This window comes from Delphinapterus leucas, chromosome 3 (assembly GCF_059928025.1).
Source record: "Delphinapterus leucas isolate spDelLeu-1000000601 "Yukka" chromosome 3, BTC_Dleu_Yukka2, whole genome shotgun sequence".
Lineage (NCBI taxonomy): Eukaryota > Metazoa > Chordata > Mammalia > Artiodactyla > Monodontidae > Delphinapterus > Delphinapterus leucas.
In genome coordinates this window covers 136,019,863-136,037,615 of record NC_143131.1, presented here as the reverse complement: position 1 = coordinate 136,037,615, position 17,753 = coordinate 136,019,863, and the positions used below count along the sequence as shown (strand labels likewise).

Here is a 17,753-nt window from a genome sequence, read left to right as displayed (position 1 = left end):
CCAGGTTCTACGACGGCCAGGTTTAGACAGCTGTGGGAGGTGTAGACACGAGTGATCGGAGCCATTTCAATAGATCCTCGGAGGGTAGGGGAAGAGGGGCCCTCACTCTTATCCACTCTCCCCCTCCATGGCTTAACACTAAGGATGGTTCTCAGGACCCTAAAGGAGACCCCAGAAAGAAGCAGGGAGGATCAAAATTAAGAACTCGTATGCTGAGTCCAGAACCCCCTGCCAACCCCACGCCAGTGAGCAGCTATAGCGTTTGCGCTCTACTTTTGTCAGAAATCGCACCCATCACTGTTTTTAAAAGACAGTGTCCAGGGGGTCCCCTGGTGGCCTAGAGGTTAGGATTCAGTGCTGTAACTGCTGTGGCCCGGGTTCAATCCCTGGCAGGGGAACTGAGATCCTGCAAGACATGAGGTGCGGACAAAATTAAAAAAGATTAAAAGAAAGACAGTGTCCAAAGCTTAAGATCTTCCTAGGCCCACAGAGATTTTCTATGTCACCACAGTGAAGACAGTGGGATTCAATCTTGTGCGTGGCCTGGAGTTTTGAATGAATATGCTTCCCAGATGTGTCTAATGGCACTCCATGTGAGGGGCTCGTGGCTGGAAGGGCAGCACCCGCATGGGACGGAAGCAGGCAAACCAGAAAACCAACTGTTCGTTTTGTGGGCCATCCCTGTGTCCCCGGAAATTCTGGAGAACTGTCAGCTCTGCTTCGGGACAGGGAACGTCCCGAACGTTCAGGGACGTCAGACCTGGAAAGGACATTGGAGATCATCTCACTGCGTCTCCAGGGAAAGGAAGTGAATGATTAAAAGATCACAGAGTTAGATGAGGTACAGGCCAACCAGAAGCAGCTTGGTAGATTGCCCAAGATAATAAATACGTGGAGAAAGTAATTGGGAGGGGCAGGATTCTATTCTGCCTGAGAATAACACAGGCCGCTGCTGGCACCGTATCAAACACAGCTCCCGCGGGAGGTGAAAGCTCTCGAATGAGCACCATTCAGGGTCATTTATCACATGTTTGCTTTAATTGTGTGAAGATGGTGTTTCTTTTTTATTTGCCCAGAATGTTCCCCCCAGGCTTTTCTGATCACCCAGTACCTACCTGGTCTTCAGAACCCCTCCAGGCCTCCTCCTCCATGCAGCCTGCTCTGACTTCTTTCACGGTCTGTAGTAACCCTTACTCTGTGCCTTACATTTGGCCCTTAACCTCACGTCTGTAAGTCTCCTTTCTTCTGCTGTATCTGATGGTATGTGACCCAACCTCCTGTGCAAAGAAGTATCTTAGGGTCAGGGTAGGAACCCCTATGCCTTTTATTCTCTATAGTCCCTGCCCTGGGGCCAAGAGCATCATACACATTAGGTTATCCTGTTCTCACAACAACCCCATGGAGAAGGTATTATTACTAATTGACAGGTGAGGATGCTGAGATTCAGAGAGCTCGGTGCGAGGTGCACTTATCAATCCTCACGTGATGGGTATTGTTATCCCCATTTACAGTTAAGGAAACAGAGGGTTCGGTCTGCCTCTGGTGCCGTCACTCTGGGCTCTCGTAGTGTTCCAGGATCTGGCATAGCACCCCTCATGCTAGGTGGGATTTGTATCTTTACATCGGACTCCCTGACTTGGTAGAGAACTCCTCAAAGACAAGAAGTAGGACCGACTCCTTCTTGAATTAAAAAATTTTGGATAAAGGGAGGGAAAGGAAGGAGGCAGGGAGGAGTGAGTGAACAGAGATATAGACGGACGGACAGACGGATGGATAGATGGATGCATGTATGGATGCATGGACAGGTGGATGGGTGGATGGGTAATTGGATGATTGATTGGATGGATGGATGGGTGGATGGGTATGTGCATGGGAGAGAAAGAGGGACTAGGATACAGGTCTGTGAAGACTTCCCAGCCATGTTCTTTCTACCACACAACTGAAAAAAAAAAAAACTCATGCCCCTTTCTCGCTTTCCAACCCCTGAATAACAGGACTTCAACAAAATGTAAGTAATCCCCATGCTAGTCTCCTCTGGGAGGACAGACTTAATGCCTATCAAGAGATTGAAATGTAGTATATATGAAGGACCACTTTAGAGCTAACTGAATACACACACACACACACACACACCCCTATGCTATATAGAATAAGGATGGGTTCCTCCAAAGCACACTCATTTCTGGCAATAGGTCAGGGAAGGGCTGATGTAATTGACCCATTTAGGATTAATGGGAGATTTTGCCTCCTGCCTGGCTTTGCCTCCTCTTAGGTCACAGCCTCTGGAATGGAACCTTTGCAGAACACCCTCCCTTTGATGTGCCAGATGCCGAGGGCAACTTCCTTCCCCTTGCCCTTGGAGGCTTCTACATGTTCCTCACCATGATCATTCTGCTCCAGGTAGGAGGCCGTCTGTAACTTGGGACTCAGAAGACCCGTGGCCAATATCTGCCCAACTTTGCAAACTAAAGAAAAATCAGCGCTGGCCCCGTGAAAGAACTAACTGGACTGAGATGGGGAAATGTTTATCGCTTTCTTATGGGTCTTTGAAAGTATTCACAACTGGGATTATGCCAGGACCAGCCCTGCCTTGTGGAGGGGACCTTGGCCTCAGATAATAGCAGAGGAAAATATTTATCAGCATTTTCCATTTAAAAGTAAGATTATAGCAGTGATCCACGTGTGCCTGTCCCTCTGCCAGATCTAAACAGGTAAACCCTAGTGACCCGGGAACAACAAAAGATAACGCAGCACAGAGAACTACAGAGAACTTTCAGACCCCAAGCACTGAGAGAAAGAAACCACAGGTTAGTGTTTTCTCATTTGAAAGTTTGAGATGGAAAAAGAGAACTGGCACTATACAGGAGGAAAAAAACAAAAACATAGAGCACCTACGAGAGAGGTAAGAAAGGCAACGACTATAGGTAAACACCTGCAGTGAAGTATAAAGAGACAGATTAAAAAAAATCCTCAGGCTCTATAAGTAATCACAGTCTATGAAAAGATAAGGCAAGTTGTAGTTTTGTTTTAACAAAACCCCATCTATGTTTGAGTCCCTCCAGTATTTGAGGGTGTTTCACTGTCCTCTTACTGATGATCCTTCTTCATTCATTAGTTCGTTCATTCATTGAGCACAGTAATCCTTTTAAGATGTGAGTAGGGTCATGCTGTCCTCTGCACTGAACCCTCTGGTGGTTTCACATCCGCTCAATGTGAAAACTGAAGTTCTGACAGCAACCACCAAGGTCCTAGGTGATCTGGACCCCGACTCCCTCCTGGACCACGTCTCCGAGCTGTTTCCTGCACACTCAGACACAGGCCTGCTGACTCTCACGCCCGCCCTGCAAGCACCCAGCCACCCATGCGCTGCCCGGAACCCTCCTCCTCCCACAGATAACCTCACGCTCACACCCTCATTTCTTCAGGTCTCTGCGCAAAGGTCATGGCTTATGACCCACTCCCTCCCAGCCTTCACCCCTTTCACTTTTCTTTACTCTTTTTCATGAGACTTACCGCTACCCAGTATCTACTTCTTTGTTTGTTTACTAGAATGTGAGGTTTTGTTCTGCTCACTGCCATTTGCACGACCTAGAACGGCATGTGACACATAAAGCACCTGATAGGCACTAGGTATTGGATCAGTGGGCAGGGATCAACAATGAGTCTGAATAGGACTCATAGGTCACCAAAGGGAAAAGCGGGGGAGAGAGATAAATCAGCAGTTTGGGATTAGCTGACACACACTACTATATATAAAATAGATAAACAACGAGAATCTACTGTGTAGCATATTCAAAACCTTGTAATAAACGACAATGCAAAAGAATATATATATGTATGTTATATACATAAAACTAAATCACTTTGCTGCATACCTGAACCCAACACAACATTGTAAGTTAACTATCCTTCAAAAGAAAATGAGTCTGAATACCCGTCAAAGTGGGCAGCAGTCTTTGGTGGCATAGAGATCCGAGGGGCATCAGGAGACTCTGGACTGAGGTAGCTAGAGCTCCTTACCTCCTTCTGGCTCAGTCATTAAACAAGCAATGGTGAGTGCCTACCCCGTACTGGATATCTCTGGTTGAAGAAGGTGTATCTCTTTTTCAGATGACCCTAAGAATGCCAAGGGAGGCATGAGGTCATTAATCTTTAACTTCACAGAGAAAGTCCATCATGTGAGCTGACCTGAGCTTTCCATGAAATCCCTTTGCTACTCCCATCACCCAGTGAAGGTTCTGAGGTGGGGGACAGGCCCATTTTCTGATACGATGGGAATTGATCTCCCCACAGATACTGATCCCAATCTCCCTGTACGTGTCCATCGAGCTGGTGAAGCTCGGGCAAGTCTTCTTCCTGCACAATGACCTTGACCTGTATGATGAAGAGACCTATTTGTCCATTCAGTGTCGAGCCCTCAACATCACTGAGGACTTGGGCCAGATCCAGTACATCTTCTCTGACAAGACGGGGACGCTGACCGAGAACAAGATGGTGTTCAGGCGTTGTACCATCATGGGCCACGAGTATTCTCACCAAGAAAATGGTACGAGGGCTTCCAGGGGCTCCCACCCCTCTTCTAAAGGAATTGCCCCTGCTCTCCTGAGAGAATGATGATAAAAACCATTATCCTGGCTCCCAGCAGAGGCTGGGTGGCTCTGTGGGAAGTAGCTTCCTGCATCCCTGTGGCTTCCTTGTCAAAGATCAATGCTGTTCTTATCACTTGTAAACTTTCATTTGTTCACAAAGGCTATCAGTGATCTCCTGTGTGGTAGCCCTCCAGTCGGTTGATCTTTGGTGCCATTTACACACAGGATTTTTATCTGTCAGGAATGCACTGGGGAAATGTCCAAATTATGTGCCAGTCACGTAGCCAAAGTTTAAGAATTTCTCACGTCCCCTTACCTGACAGGACAGGCCCAGGTGTAGGCACATGGTGAGATGTGATACATCCAGGAAACGCCCTCCAGCTTTGCCTTAGGGGATGTGGCTATGAAATGCCTGGACTGTTATCTTGCACAGACTGAAGGTGGCCGACAGAGCTGACTGATTCCCTCAGCTCCCTCCCCCGACAACACACACACACACACACACACACACACACACACACACACACACTCTTCCTAACTAGGAGAAGAAACTCACAAGAGCAGCATTCATTCTTTTGAGTGGGAGGGATGGAGAAAGAGAAAAGAGGGGATATTAAAGGCGGTCCAATCCCCTTTGCCACAGTGGTAACCATTTACATGGAGCTTCTAATCTCTTCTTAATAATAATACAGCTACCACTACCAGTCCTTAGAGTATGCTAATCACTTTTATATCATTATATCGTTAAGTCTTCAAAACAAGCCTGTGAGTTAGGTACTTTTTTATAACCCCTAATTGAGGAAAGAGAGGCATGGGTTATGCGAAGCGCAAAGTCACATAGCTAGGAGGTAGGAGAGCCAGGATTTGAACCTGTGCAACTTAGTTGCACCCCTCTTTCACCAGCTGGGGTAGCCAGCTGCCTACTCTTAGCTCCACCCCCAAAGTCTGGCATCTCCCCAACCATGATCTGGCCAAGGTGTGACTGGCGCAATAACGGGGTTCCTTTCCTGCAGCTAAGCGACTAGAGACCCCAGAGGAGCTGGACTCAGACAGTGAAGAGTGGACCCAATACCGGTGCTTGTCCTTCCCAGCCCGAAGGGACCAGGGACCAGCAACAATAAGGGGCCAAGGAGGGTCCCAGCCTCTGAGGAGCCAGAGTGCCCGGGCACGCATCCAGGGCCACTGGCGACAAAGGTCCGGGGGGCGCTGTGAAATCTCACAGCCCCCTGTGGCCTTCAGCAGCTCCATAGTAAGTCCCTGCCTTTTCCTCTTTGAATTGCTGGTGGCCTGTCTCAGGGAGAGAAGGGGGAGGGCTCTGGGGTATGAAAGAGAAAAGGGTGTATAAACCCTGAAGAGCTCTCAGAATGGCAGCTCTTGGTCTTGTATGTAATCTACACAGGTTTTTTGGGGCACGTAGGATTCTTGTTAATTTCGAATGTTCAATGTTTAGAAATTGGGAGATTTCTAAATGGAATTGAAAAAAGTGTCCCCACTAAGCCGGCATTTCCCTGTGGCAATAAGTGGTTTGAATGAAGAAGTCGGTGCTCAGCCTGGGCGTGCCGTCCTCAGTCCATCACTGTCCCTCACCCCCTCTCTCTGTATCCTCATCCCTGAGCTGAGGCCCAGCAGCATGTTCATTATGCATTTTTTCCAAAATACAGTTAAGAGGAAAAAGAAATATCTGACATGTCCACGTTTCTATAAGGTGGAAAAACAAAAGATGAGCCCGTAAGGCTTAGGTTTCAAGAAAAATGGGAGAATGTATTTATTGTGATAAAGAGTCTTAAATTGTTATGATGCAAGGAACATCTCTGTCAAATTTACTCAGTCCACGTCACTCCCTTAGGCTAACTGCCAGGCCCCTAGGATGTTCGACTTTGCAACTTTGGGGCTTTCTGCATCTGGCCCCTCACATTTGATCCATTGGGATAGTCACCACTAGACGTCCAGGCAGCAGGTGAAGAAACTGAGTTCCTTCCCCAAGATGACAACAGCATGCCCAAAAAGTCAAGGCCAGAACCAGGGCCTCTGACTCCTGTCTCATCCCACTTTCCTCTGCACCAGGCTCTTCCTCTGGGGAACACATCATCCAGAGTCTTCTGCACTTACAGAAAAGGCCTCAGGGAGCCCCAGGTATCTTGAACAAGACACACATACAGAGGGACTGGTGCTATTATCCCATTATTAGAACATTAGATTTTCAAAATGATCATTTTGGTGAATCTCCTTCCAGTCTTTTATTTCCCCCACTAATACACACACACGTGCACACACACAAACTACATATTTTAACATTTTTGCAGTCATAGTACACGTAAATTATAGCTGCTGGGTTTTTTTCATCTGACATGATATCAAGAGCCTTTTCCACATTGCTACCTAGTATTCATTATCCAGGACTCTGTTTTCTGACTGTGACAAGAAACGCTGTGAGACTGTATGTTCTGGGTTGTTGTTTATCTAACTTTAAGTAAGTACAAATTTAACTCTCTTATGTTATTATCAAGCACAGAAATGCAATAGTAGCAAGGAGAAAACGATAACAGTGTGTTAAGACATATAATGCTTATAAACCTACGAGAAGAATGATCCTTTGAGAAGATTTTAGGTTTTATTTTTCTTTTTGATTTTCCCAAATGAAGTAACAACAGGACATGCATATTGTCAAGTCTTTCCTTCTTTAATTTAATTCTGTCCCTTCTGAATGGAATGCCCTTCCCCTCAGTTCTTTACCTAAATATTTGGACAATGAATTCAGTGAATTCTCATTGGGCACAGGTGGTAAGTCTTGCACTACCGGTGTCTTTTGGCATCTTCCAGTTCTAGATACCATGGGCATCCCGTGTGTCTGAGAATGTCTCCCCCAGGACACGGGGGGGAAAAGGAAGCTTTCCTGTGTACATCTCATTTGGGATACACAGATTCATTGCCCAGCCGGACAAATCTCAGCAGCCCAGAAAAATTGCAGCCCTGAGTCAGTCAGTATAACTTTTATTCGGGGCCCTTAGCTGATGGTCAGTGAAAGGGACACGTTAACTTATGAGCTGCCTCCAGATCCTGGATGTCATTGTTCTGCCCTGGCTGGCACATTCCAAGTCCAGTTCTAACTGAATGCATTTAGGAGCAATAAGGAAATGGACACATAGAGTAAGACCCAACTCTTGTTGCCTGAGCAAGACAGGATGGTGATGTGTTCTCTTTATGAGCTGCTAACTATGCTGTTCTACAAGTCAGGCTGAAAATCTGGGGTCAGTGGGGTCAGCATCCTGGCTATGTGTTAGGGAGGGCACTGGGTCAAGGGTCAGGAAACATAGGCTCTGGTTTCAACTCTGCTGAGGCTTGCTGGGTGGCCTTATGCAACATGTTAAACCTCTCTCTTTCCCTGTTTCATCACCTGAAAATACGTTGCTTACAACTCTGACTGGCTGTCCTAAAAGTCAAATACTATGATGCTTGTGCTGACCAGCAAGGTCGCTGCCAGCTATGAATTAAGCACATTTGGGGCAAATGTCCCAGGTTCTCATCTTTGCTCCACTGTGTATTAGCTCCGTGACTTTGGTCAACTCACTGAGCTGGAAGCCTCGATGTTCTCATCTTGAAAAGGGATTACTGTTATGCCTCGTGAGTTGATTTTGAGGATTTAACTCTTAAAGCTCATGTGTTCTAGACAGATGGATAACTAATAGAAGTTTTAAATGACTTTTCTAAAGGAAAGCTGTCTGCCTTGGACAAATGTTCACATAACTGATGACAGGGAGGGGAAATGGGAGTTTTCATAAAACACAATGTCAAGCTCTCTCCCCTGAGATTCTGGGATATTCGGGCTAGGGTGGGGGCTGAGCATTCATGTTTTTATTTCTGATGATTCCAGTGAGCAACCAAGATTGAGAAACGCTCTAAGCATACCATCACCCCACTGGAAAATGGTCTTCATTTGGGTCAGACGGGCGCCTTGTACAGCCTGGGAGGCATTCGCTAAAGGGGGTGATGTATGTTGCCTTAAAGGCCTCTGACACTAACCTGTAAACTCTCTGTGTCTGAGTGGCAGACCCTTGAGTGAGTCCAGGGAGAACGTCCATGGCAGCCCCAGGGGGATGCCCTGGCTCCTGGCTCCCACTCACCCCCGCTTGGCAGGCTTTCTGTGTTGCCTCCTCTTGCACCCGCCCGTCTGGCAACCAACCTGGTTGGGTAATGTCTTGGCAAGACCAGTGCTTTACCTTTCCTTTGTAAACTCAGCCAGAACTTGCCTCTGAAGCCCCAGGGATGCCAGGTCATGGCGGAGCACCCAACCCCATTCCAAAGAAGCCCATTGCTCTGAACCAAAAATCAACAATAACAACCACTACAACAAAAGCTGGCTTTTTTCTTTTACTACAAAGATCAAGGAAGCATCTGTTATTGTTGTCTAATTGGCTGCTCTAAAATCTGTGGCTTTAGGGTGGGGTAATATTCTTAGGAAAGTGGTGAGTTCTGAGCCAGCATTTAATAGTCCTGCCGGAGGGAAAGTGAAATGCCTTTTCCCCCCTGGTCTGTAAGCAGCCAAGATTGGAGTAGAGAGTCTTTGTTTAGACATGCCACTTGGAAAAATATTTTTGAGTCATCAGACCAAAGACTGTTTTCCTAATCATAAAGTTTGCATCAGGGCCGTTTAGGCTCCAAACCCCACCACCTCTCCCTTCTGTGGGCACGACCCCTCCCACCTGTCTAGAAAGAATGCAATAGAGGGAAGTAAAGGCGGTGTCTTTGGCCCTCTGCCTCCTTTCTTGAAACTTGGTCTTCCTTTCATTCTTGGGAAGATATTTGTGCCATACTTATAGTCTGCTCCAGGTTGACAGGGACAGCCCACGCGCACAAACTCCCACGGCAAGGTTAGGTAAGAGTCCTGATTTAACTAGTCAAGCGCGCAAAATCTTTTAGTAAGTCATGTGACCACACAGGGCAAGAAATGGATGAAGCCTGTCTCAGCTTTGCTTCCTTTAGCTCCCAGGGTCCCAAATGGGGGCACACAGCTGTGGTGACCCTTTTCACAGAACTGGGTCTTACAAGATCTGGGATACTTCTTTCTTTTTTTTTTTTTTATTGAACTATAGTTGATTTACAATATTGTATTAGTTTGTGGCGTATAGCAAAGTGATTCAGATAGATAGATAGAGACATATTCTTTTTCATATACTTTTCCATTATGGCTAATTACAGGATATTGAATATAGTTCCCTGTGCGATACAGTAGGACCTTGTTGCTTATCTGTTTTACATATAGTAGTTTCTATCTGCTAATCCCAAACTCCTAACCTATCCCTACCCACCCCCTTTCCCTTTGGTAACCATAAGTTTGTCTTCTATGTCCATGAGTCTGTTTCTGTTTCATAAGTAAGTTCATTTGTATCATATTTTAGATCCACATATAAGTGATATCATGTGGTATTTATCTTTCTCTGTCAGACTTACGTCACTTAGTATGATAATCACAAGGTTGATCCATGTTGCTGCAAATGGCATTATTTCATTCTTTTTAATGGCTGGCTTAGACACACACACACACCCCTTCTTCATCCGTTCATCTGTCCTTGGGCATTTAGGTTGCTTCCATGTCTTGGCTGTTGTAAATAGTGCTGCTGTGAACGCTGGGCTGAATATATCTTTTTGTTGTTTTTTTTTTTGCGGTACGCGGGCCTCTCACTGCTGTGGCCTCTCCCGTTGTGGAGCACAGGCTCCGGACGCGCAGGCTCAGCGGCCATGGCTCACGGGCCCAGCCGCTATGTGGCATGTGGGATCCTCCCGGACCGGGGCACGAACCCGTGTCCCCTGCATCGGCAGGCGGACTCTCAACCACTGCGCCACCAGGGAAGCCCCTGAATATATCTTTTTGAATTAGAGTTTTCTCTGGATATATGCCCAGGAGTGAGACTGCTGGATCATATGGCAACTCTATTTTTAGTTTTTTAAGGAGCCTCCACACTGTTTTCCATAGTGGTTGCACCAATTTATATTCCCACCAACAGTATGAGAGGGTTCCCTTTTCTCCACACCCTCTCCAGCATTTGTTATTTGTAGACTTTTGATGATGGCCATTCTGACCAGTGTGAGGTGATACCTCATTATAGTTGTGATTTGCATTTTTCTAATAAGTAGCAATGTTGAGCATCTTTTCATGTGCCTATTGGCCATCTGTATGTCTTCTTTGGAGAAATGTCTCTTTAGGTCTTCTGCCCATTTTTAGATTGGGTTGTTTGTTTTTTTGTTGTTGAGTTGTATGAGTTTTTGTATATTTTGGAAATTAAGCTCCTGTTGGTCACATCATTTGCAAATATTCTCTCCCATTCTGTAGGTTGTCTTTTCATTTTGTTTATGGTTTCCTTTGCTGTGCAAAAGCTTATAAGTTTGATTAGGTCCCATTTGCTTATTTTTGCTTCTATTTCTTTTGCCTTGGGAGACTGACTTAAGAAAACATTGGTACGATTTATGTCACAGAATGTTTTGCCTATATTCTCTTCTAGGAATTTTATGGTGTCATGTCTTATATTTAAGTCTTTAAGGCATTTTGAGTTTATTTTTTGTGTATGGTTTGAGGGTGTGTTCTAACTTCATTGATTTACATTTACATTTACAGCTTTCCCAACACCACTTGCTGAAGAGACTGTCTTTTCTCCATTGTATATTCTTGCCTCCTTTGTCAAAGATTAATTGGCCATAGGTGTGTGAGTTTATTTCTGGGCTCACTCTACTGTTCCACTGATCCATATGTCTGTTATTGTGCCAATATCATGTGGTTTTGATTACAGTAGCTTTGTAGTATTGTCTGATGTCTGGGAGGGTTATGCCTCCAGCTTTGCTGGTTTTCCCCAGAATTGCTTTGGCAATTCTGGGTCTTTTGTGGCTCCAAAAAACTTTTAGGATTCTTTGTTCTAGTTCTTTGAAAAATGTCATGGGTAATTTGATAGGGATCACATTAAATTTATAGATTGTTTTGAGTAGTATGGCCATTTTAACAATATTAATTCTTCAAATCCAAGAACATGGAATATCTTTCCATTTCTTTGTATCATCTTCAGTTTCCTTTATCATTGTTTAATAGCTCTCAGCAGATAAGTCTTTCAGCTCCTTGGTCAGGTTTATTCCTAAGTTTGGTTTTGGTTTTGGGCTCTTTTGATGCAATTTTAAAAGGAATTGTTTTTTTTACTTTCTCTTTCTGATATTTCATTGTTAGTATAAAGAAATGCAACAGGTTTCTATATGTTAAACTTGTATCCTGCTACCTTGCTGAAATCATTTATCAGTTTTAGTAGTTTTTGTGTGGAGTCTTTAGGGTTTTCTATGTATAACATCATGTCATCTGCATATAATGACAATTTTACCTCTTCCCTTCCAGATTGGATATCTTTTATTTTTCTTGTCTAATTGCTGTGGCTAGGACTCCCAATACTATGTTGAATAGAAGTGGTGAGAGTGGGCCTCCTTGTCTCATTCCAGATTTTAGCAGGAAGGCTTTCTCTGTTGAGTATTATGTTGGCTGTGGGTTTGTCATAAATAGATTTTATTATGCTGAGATATGATCCCGCTATACCCACTTTGGTAAGGGTTTTTATCATGAATGGATGCTGTGGGAAACTCTCTTCTTGCTAGGCCACTGAGTTTTTTTCCTTGGGGCTTCTGTCCCATTAGGGAAAAGCTTACCTTAATAATCCACATGCTTCTATTTAAGCAAATATTTACTAATATTGAGCTCTCCCCATTCTTGAACCAAACTCAATATCATCAAGGCCACACCATCATCAAGGGCAAAAACATGACTGCCCTAAATAATACTTCAGCCTTCAGTTCCCCAGCAACTGGGCAAGTTTGTTTCGACAATAGCAATACAACCACGTGGCTAAGTATTCAAAAGGAACCAAAGGGCAAATGAAGAGAGTAAGCCTCCCTCCCTCCTCTATTCCCCACCACCTCAGAGACAACCATTATTTGTATATTCCTGTGTCTTTGCCAGAGGTGCTGTATCTATATAGAAGCAGGCAAGTGGGGTGTACACATAAACACATCCTTTCCCACAAACAGAAGCATAGCATACACACTGTTTTGGACTTTGGACTTTTTCTTAACCTAATGAATCTTGGGGAATATTTCATATATGTAGACAAATTGACAGATATTCAATGGAGAGCCACTTCATCCCATTTTTAATGGCTGTTAGAATTTGTTGGATGGTCGAGCCATCACATGTTTATACATGTATGTAAGTTTTTCTATGGTATTCTTAGAGCATAACTGCTAAATTGAGATTGTGTGCATTTTTAAAATTTTGATTGATACTTTTCAAGTGGTTGTATGAGTTCAGACACTCACCAAAGCAAATAGAAGGGTCTGCCTCCTCCCCTTCTTCCAAGTCTTTGTATTCTCAGTGTCTACATTTCTTTAGAATAGCCTTTCATTTATTGTTGGTCGGTCAACAAATACTAAATAATATAGCAAGTACTGTTCTAGACACTGGGGATGTAAAGTCTAATGGGGCATTGTTCCTGATTTCAGGCACTTACAGCCCAGTGAAGGGGCAAGAACCCCAGTGCCTACAGGGCACTGCTCTCAGTGCTGGGGTGTATGGGTGCAGAGGTGCTATAGGAGCCCAGAAGAGGTGCACCTACATCAAACTAGGCATCAGGGGGCTTCCTGGAAGGGTTAGCATCAGAGCTGAATTTGAGACAAAATTTTAAAGGTTAACCAGAGCAAAGAGAAGAGACCATCTAGTGGGGAGAGTGCAGGTTGTTTTAGGGGAGACATTCTGCACAAGCAAATGGAGACTTGGGGTTCCAAGGAATGGCTGGAATAAGAGGCACAGGTCGGAGAGAGGTGAACGAGGAGATAGAGACATGGGAGGAACCAAGCCACAGAGTTTGCTTCCAGGCCTATGCACCAGGGTTCCTGTTCATTTCCACCGCTGGCTCTGTGGGTTCCCATGGCAACAATCTGCTGCACCCAATTAGTGATAGTCACCAATGTGACCATGAGTGAGCCGTCACTAAAACTGAGAGGAGTGTAATGGAATGGAGCTTGGCCTTCTTCTCCCAGCCTTCAATGCAGAACACTCCCCAGTCAGAGAGGAAGTGGGCTATATCTATAGGGCAGCCCTATAGCCTAGAGCCTTGCTACTCAAACTCTTGTCCTCGGACCCCCGGCAGGAGCACCACTTGGGAGCCTGTAGACATGCAGATGCTCAGACCCCACTCCAGAACTGCTGCATCAGTATATGCATTTAAATAAGACACCCAGCTGATTTGTGTATATGTTAGAGTTTGGGAAGTGCTGGCATTGTGTTTAAGGGTTTGGGTTTTGGCATCAGCAGAACTGGATTCAAGAGCCAGCTTTTTAATTGATTTTGGAACCTTAGATAAGTTACTTATCTTCAGTGAGCCTCATTTGCCTCATAAATAAAATGGGAGAATGATAGTAGCTATTTTGATGCTGTTATAATGATTACATGATGTACATGGAAGCACTTACCAAAGCCCCTGACTTTGCTATAAGTTGTCAATAGATATAATCTGATGATCATAGGAGGATCCTTGAGGATGTGGTGTGAGGTCAGAGATCACCTTCCCCAAAGAGGGTTTATCTGAGCTTCGGGTATTCTGCAATAGAAAGAAATCCAACCAGTTGGGAGCCCAGCTGCCACAAAGCTCTAATCTGAGCAACTGGTAGCTCCACAAATGTATATTTCTTTTCCTTCAGAGAAACAGACTGAAGGAGGGGGTTGGGGGCACTGCTTTCTCTAAAAGCATCCTACATGCCAAGTTCCTAAATGTTAATGAACCGGACAGCAAACCAATGGGCTGTGGATGAAGGGAACCACGAAGAAGCTTGCCCTGCAGAAGCAAGTCTGCGTGCCTGGATAAAGCTTCCCTGACATCTGCCGCTGACACCTGCAGGCTGGGCCTGCTGCCAATGCCAGAGAGAAGCAGGCCCTTTGCAGAACTTTTTTTTTTTAGTGCACTGCTATATGATTGGGTAGAAATATACTAAATAAGAGTTTTAACAAACAGCCCCCATGGGTTAATCATTGGTGAGGTAGCATGGTGTCCTAGATAGGAGTCAGGCAACAAAGGTTCGAGTGAGTGCCTACAGGCTGCCAAGCACCAGGGACACATCACAGTCTCTGCCCTCATGGCACTTAGAGACTAGAGAGTAATGGACATGCAATACATAATCGTTAAATCATTTTAACTGTGTCACCGTTTGGAAATACCTAATGCATAGCTTGGAGCAAAGCGGTGTGCTGTCAGAGGCCGGAGTCAGGTGGTGTGAAAACTGTCCTAGTTCTGACTCTGATTCAATGTGCAATCTTGGGGAGTTCACTACCCTCCTCCCTGGCACTCAGTTTTAGCATCAGGAAAATAGGGGATTTGGCCTTGATGACCTCCAAGCTTGTTCCCAAGTCTGGGTATCTTTGGTAAGGGTTAAAAGCATCCCATTCATGTACCCCTGCCAAAAAAAAAATGAAATCTACTTTCTGAAAAAGATTCCCATAATCCCCTTTATAATCTCATGGACTCCCTGCTGAGCCCTAAGGATTAGATATATAAGCCCGTCAGTTGTATTTGGGATCCCAGACACTAAAGATGCCAACTGTCAGCAAGTATCAAAGGCCACTTCCTTCTCATGGGAGATCTTGCCTGGCGTGGAGGTTAAAGAGCATGAATTCTAGAGTCGGACTATCTTGAATCAACTTGCTGTGAGACCTTGGGCCAGACACCTAATCTCCCTGAGCAGCAGTTTCCTCGTTTGAAGTGCAGAGGTAACTGGGAGAATAATAGTACTCAACAGATAGTGTGCTGTGGGGATGCAGTGAGATAATGGATGTACCCAGAACATAAGAAACACTCCACGAAATGGAACTGTCGTTACTATTATCAGAAATTGGCTCAGGGCTTCCCTGGTGGCTCAGTGGTTGAGAGTCCGCCTGCCGATGCAGGGGACAAGGGTTCGTGCCCCGGTCCGGGAAGATCCCACATGCCGCGGAGCGGCTGGGCCCGTGAGCCATGGCCGCTGAGCCTGCGCGTCCGGAGCCTGTGCTCCGCAACGGGAGAGGCCACAGCAGTGAGAGGCCCGCGTACCGCAAAAAAAAGAAAAAAAGAAATTGGCTCAGAGTTCCGTGAGTGATGTTGGTAAACTGGATGGACCCTGGAATCTGGTTAGAGGAGTACGCAAGGGAGCATTCATAAGGGAACATAGCTACTTTACCACGACCACAGAAAGGAAGACCCTAGGTTCACAGTCAAGGGGTCTGACATCAATTCTGGCTTTACAATGACTCCTTGGGTGACGCTGGTCAAGTCAGACATCTCTCTGGGTTTCAGTTAAGTTGGGGCTAGTTTCATCTCAACTTGGGACTGTGAGAACCCAGTGAGATCACATAACTGACATTGTTGGAAAGGAAGGATTAGCTCCATCACTGTCAGTTCCTGCTATGACAGCTGTACTCAGAGGCAGGGAGGATGGATGGTTCCTGCTCCTTCCTGAGCTTTCTGAAAATAGGGTCACTGTATGGTATGGACGGCCCACCATTACTTATTACAGGGCAAGGAAAGGGAATGCAGACTGGATGCGGTTTTACTCGCACTCTTCCTTTTAATGAAAAGGCTTTTTTCTGGACACTGTCCTCTTAAGATGGTATCAACAAGTTGGAAGTGTAGGCGTAGGCTCTGGGAAAGCCCTCCAAATGAAGGTCAGAACTCTTTACAGTGTGAGCTCCACCCGCAGTCCACTTCCCGGATCAAGCTGTGCTGTTGGAAAAGCCGACCCTCATCCCTCCAGCCATCCAGCACCTCCACGTCAGTCTGGGTTTCCTCCCCTGTGGCTCTCGCCTGTGCCAGCAGTCCCAGGGAGGTGAGAAGCTGACTTCTGGAGTCACTGCACTTGGTAGTCAGAGAAGACAGTCTGAGGACTCTTTCCCCACAGGCTGTTTTTCATCTCAACTTGGGTTCTTGTTTGTAAAACTTGCTAGCTTGTTGGCTCTCGGTCTTCACTCTGCACGAATCAGTCAAGATTCGTCAGCCCATCGTTTCCAATCATTGACTCTCTTCTAAACTTTAATTAACCTGTGAACTCTGAACATTGATCGAAATGGCTTTTTGCGGAATGGCTTTTGTCATATCTATGAAGAGCTAGTGTTTATTGAACTTCGGCTTCAAACAAAGCAATCTTTGGAGTTACAGAAGATACAACTTCATGGAAAAGGCAGTCTCTTGTCTTTCAGGCTCTTGGTTTATCTCTAGAGAGATTAAACATGGACTTAAGAAAATTGAATTTAAAATATAGGTCAATATGTAGTGAATTCTAGAGGGATGGTAGAAGTGGCAACTTCTACAAAGATGTGGAAAAATTGGAAATCCATGAGTCAGATCCAGCCCACAGGTTTTTTTAAAAAGAAAAGAAACAAAACACAGTTCTCACATCGTCTCTACTTTATCTTGAAAAATCCAGAGATTTGGCAAAATGTTCCAGCCCTGGAGCATGTTAGTAGCAGAGCAGTCGCCCCCTTTTAGATGGGGTGGGACTTGCCAGGTCTCACAGCCCCCCATCCCATAGTGTCCTCAACTGTGCCTTGGCCAGCTTGCCTCATTCACCTTACCCTGACTCCTGTGCACATTCTGCATTCAGGAGCCTGTTACTGTGGCTCAGAAGACAGAGAACTCACTGTGGGCTGGATCAGATCTCATGGACCCGTGGAGTTTTCATGGTTACTGATGTCTAGGTAGGATTTGGGTAGACAGGAGAGGACTTCAAACAGGGTGTGATCAGAGGCATAGGAGGGGAGTATACCCCCAGGAGGCAGCAAACAGACCACCCGGCCTAGCTGAGGGTCCACAATGCAGAGTGGTGGGAATCAAGAGTGGAAATGCGAATGGGAAAGACTTTAGGTGCCAGACTGAATTGATCGTGTTTACAATGAAGATCTCCCGGAATTTTTTCAAGCTCAAGAATACCTTGAGGGAAATAGTATTTTTAGGAGGATGAATGGGTGATACATATGAAGGGTTTGAAAGAAGAGAGGTGAAAGGCAGCCACCTCACTTTAGAGGCTGATGCAGAAATCCAAGCTGGAGGGCTAGAGGGTCTGCACTTGGCTGGAAACATCAGGAATGAGGGGTAAATGGCGGGGAGACCCTGTGGGGAA

The 17,753-nt window shown here is 45.5% G+C and overlaps 1 protein-coding gene across 5 annotated transcripts in view; it reads left to right on the top strand.

The window, feature by feature from the left end:
- The window catches only part of ATP10B (ATPase phospholipid transporting 10B (putative)), a 157,901-nt gene that overhangs the window by 82,258 nt on the left and 57,890 nt on the right, over positions 1 to 17,753 (top strand). For all 5 annotated transcript variants that reach the window (XM_089909632.1, XM_089909633.1, XM_089909629.1 and 2 more), the window contains 3 exons: positions 2,273 to 2,400; positions 4,294 to 4,546; positions 5,603 to 5,838. In XM_089909632.1, coding sequence (XP_089765758.1) covers positions 2,273 to 2,400; positions 4,294 to 4,546; positions 5,603 to 5,838 — 617 coding nt within the window. The remainder of the gene's footprint in view (positions 1 to 2,272; positions 2,401 to 4,293; positions 4,547 to 5,602; positions 5,839 to 17,753) is intronic.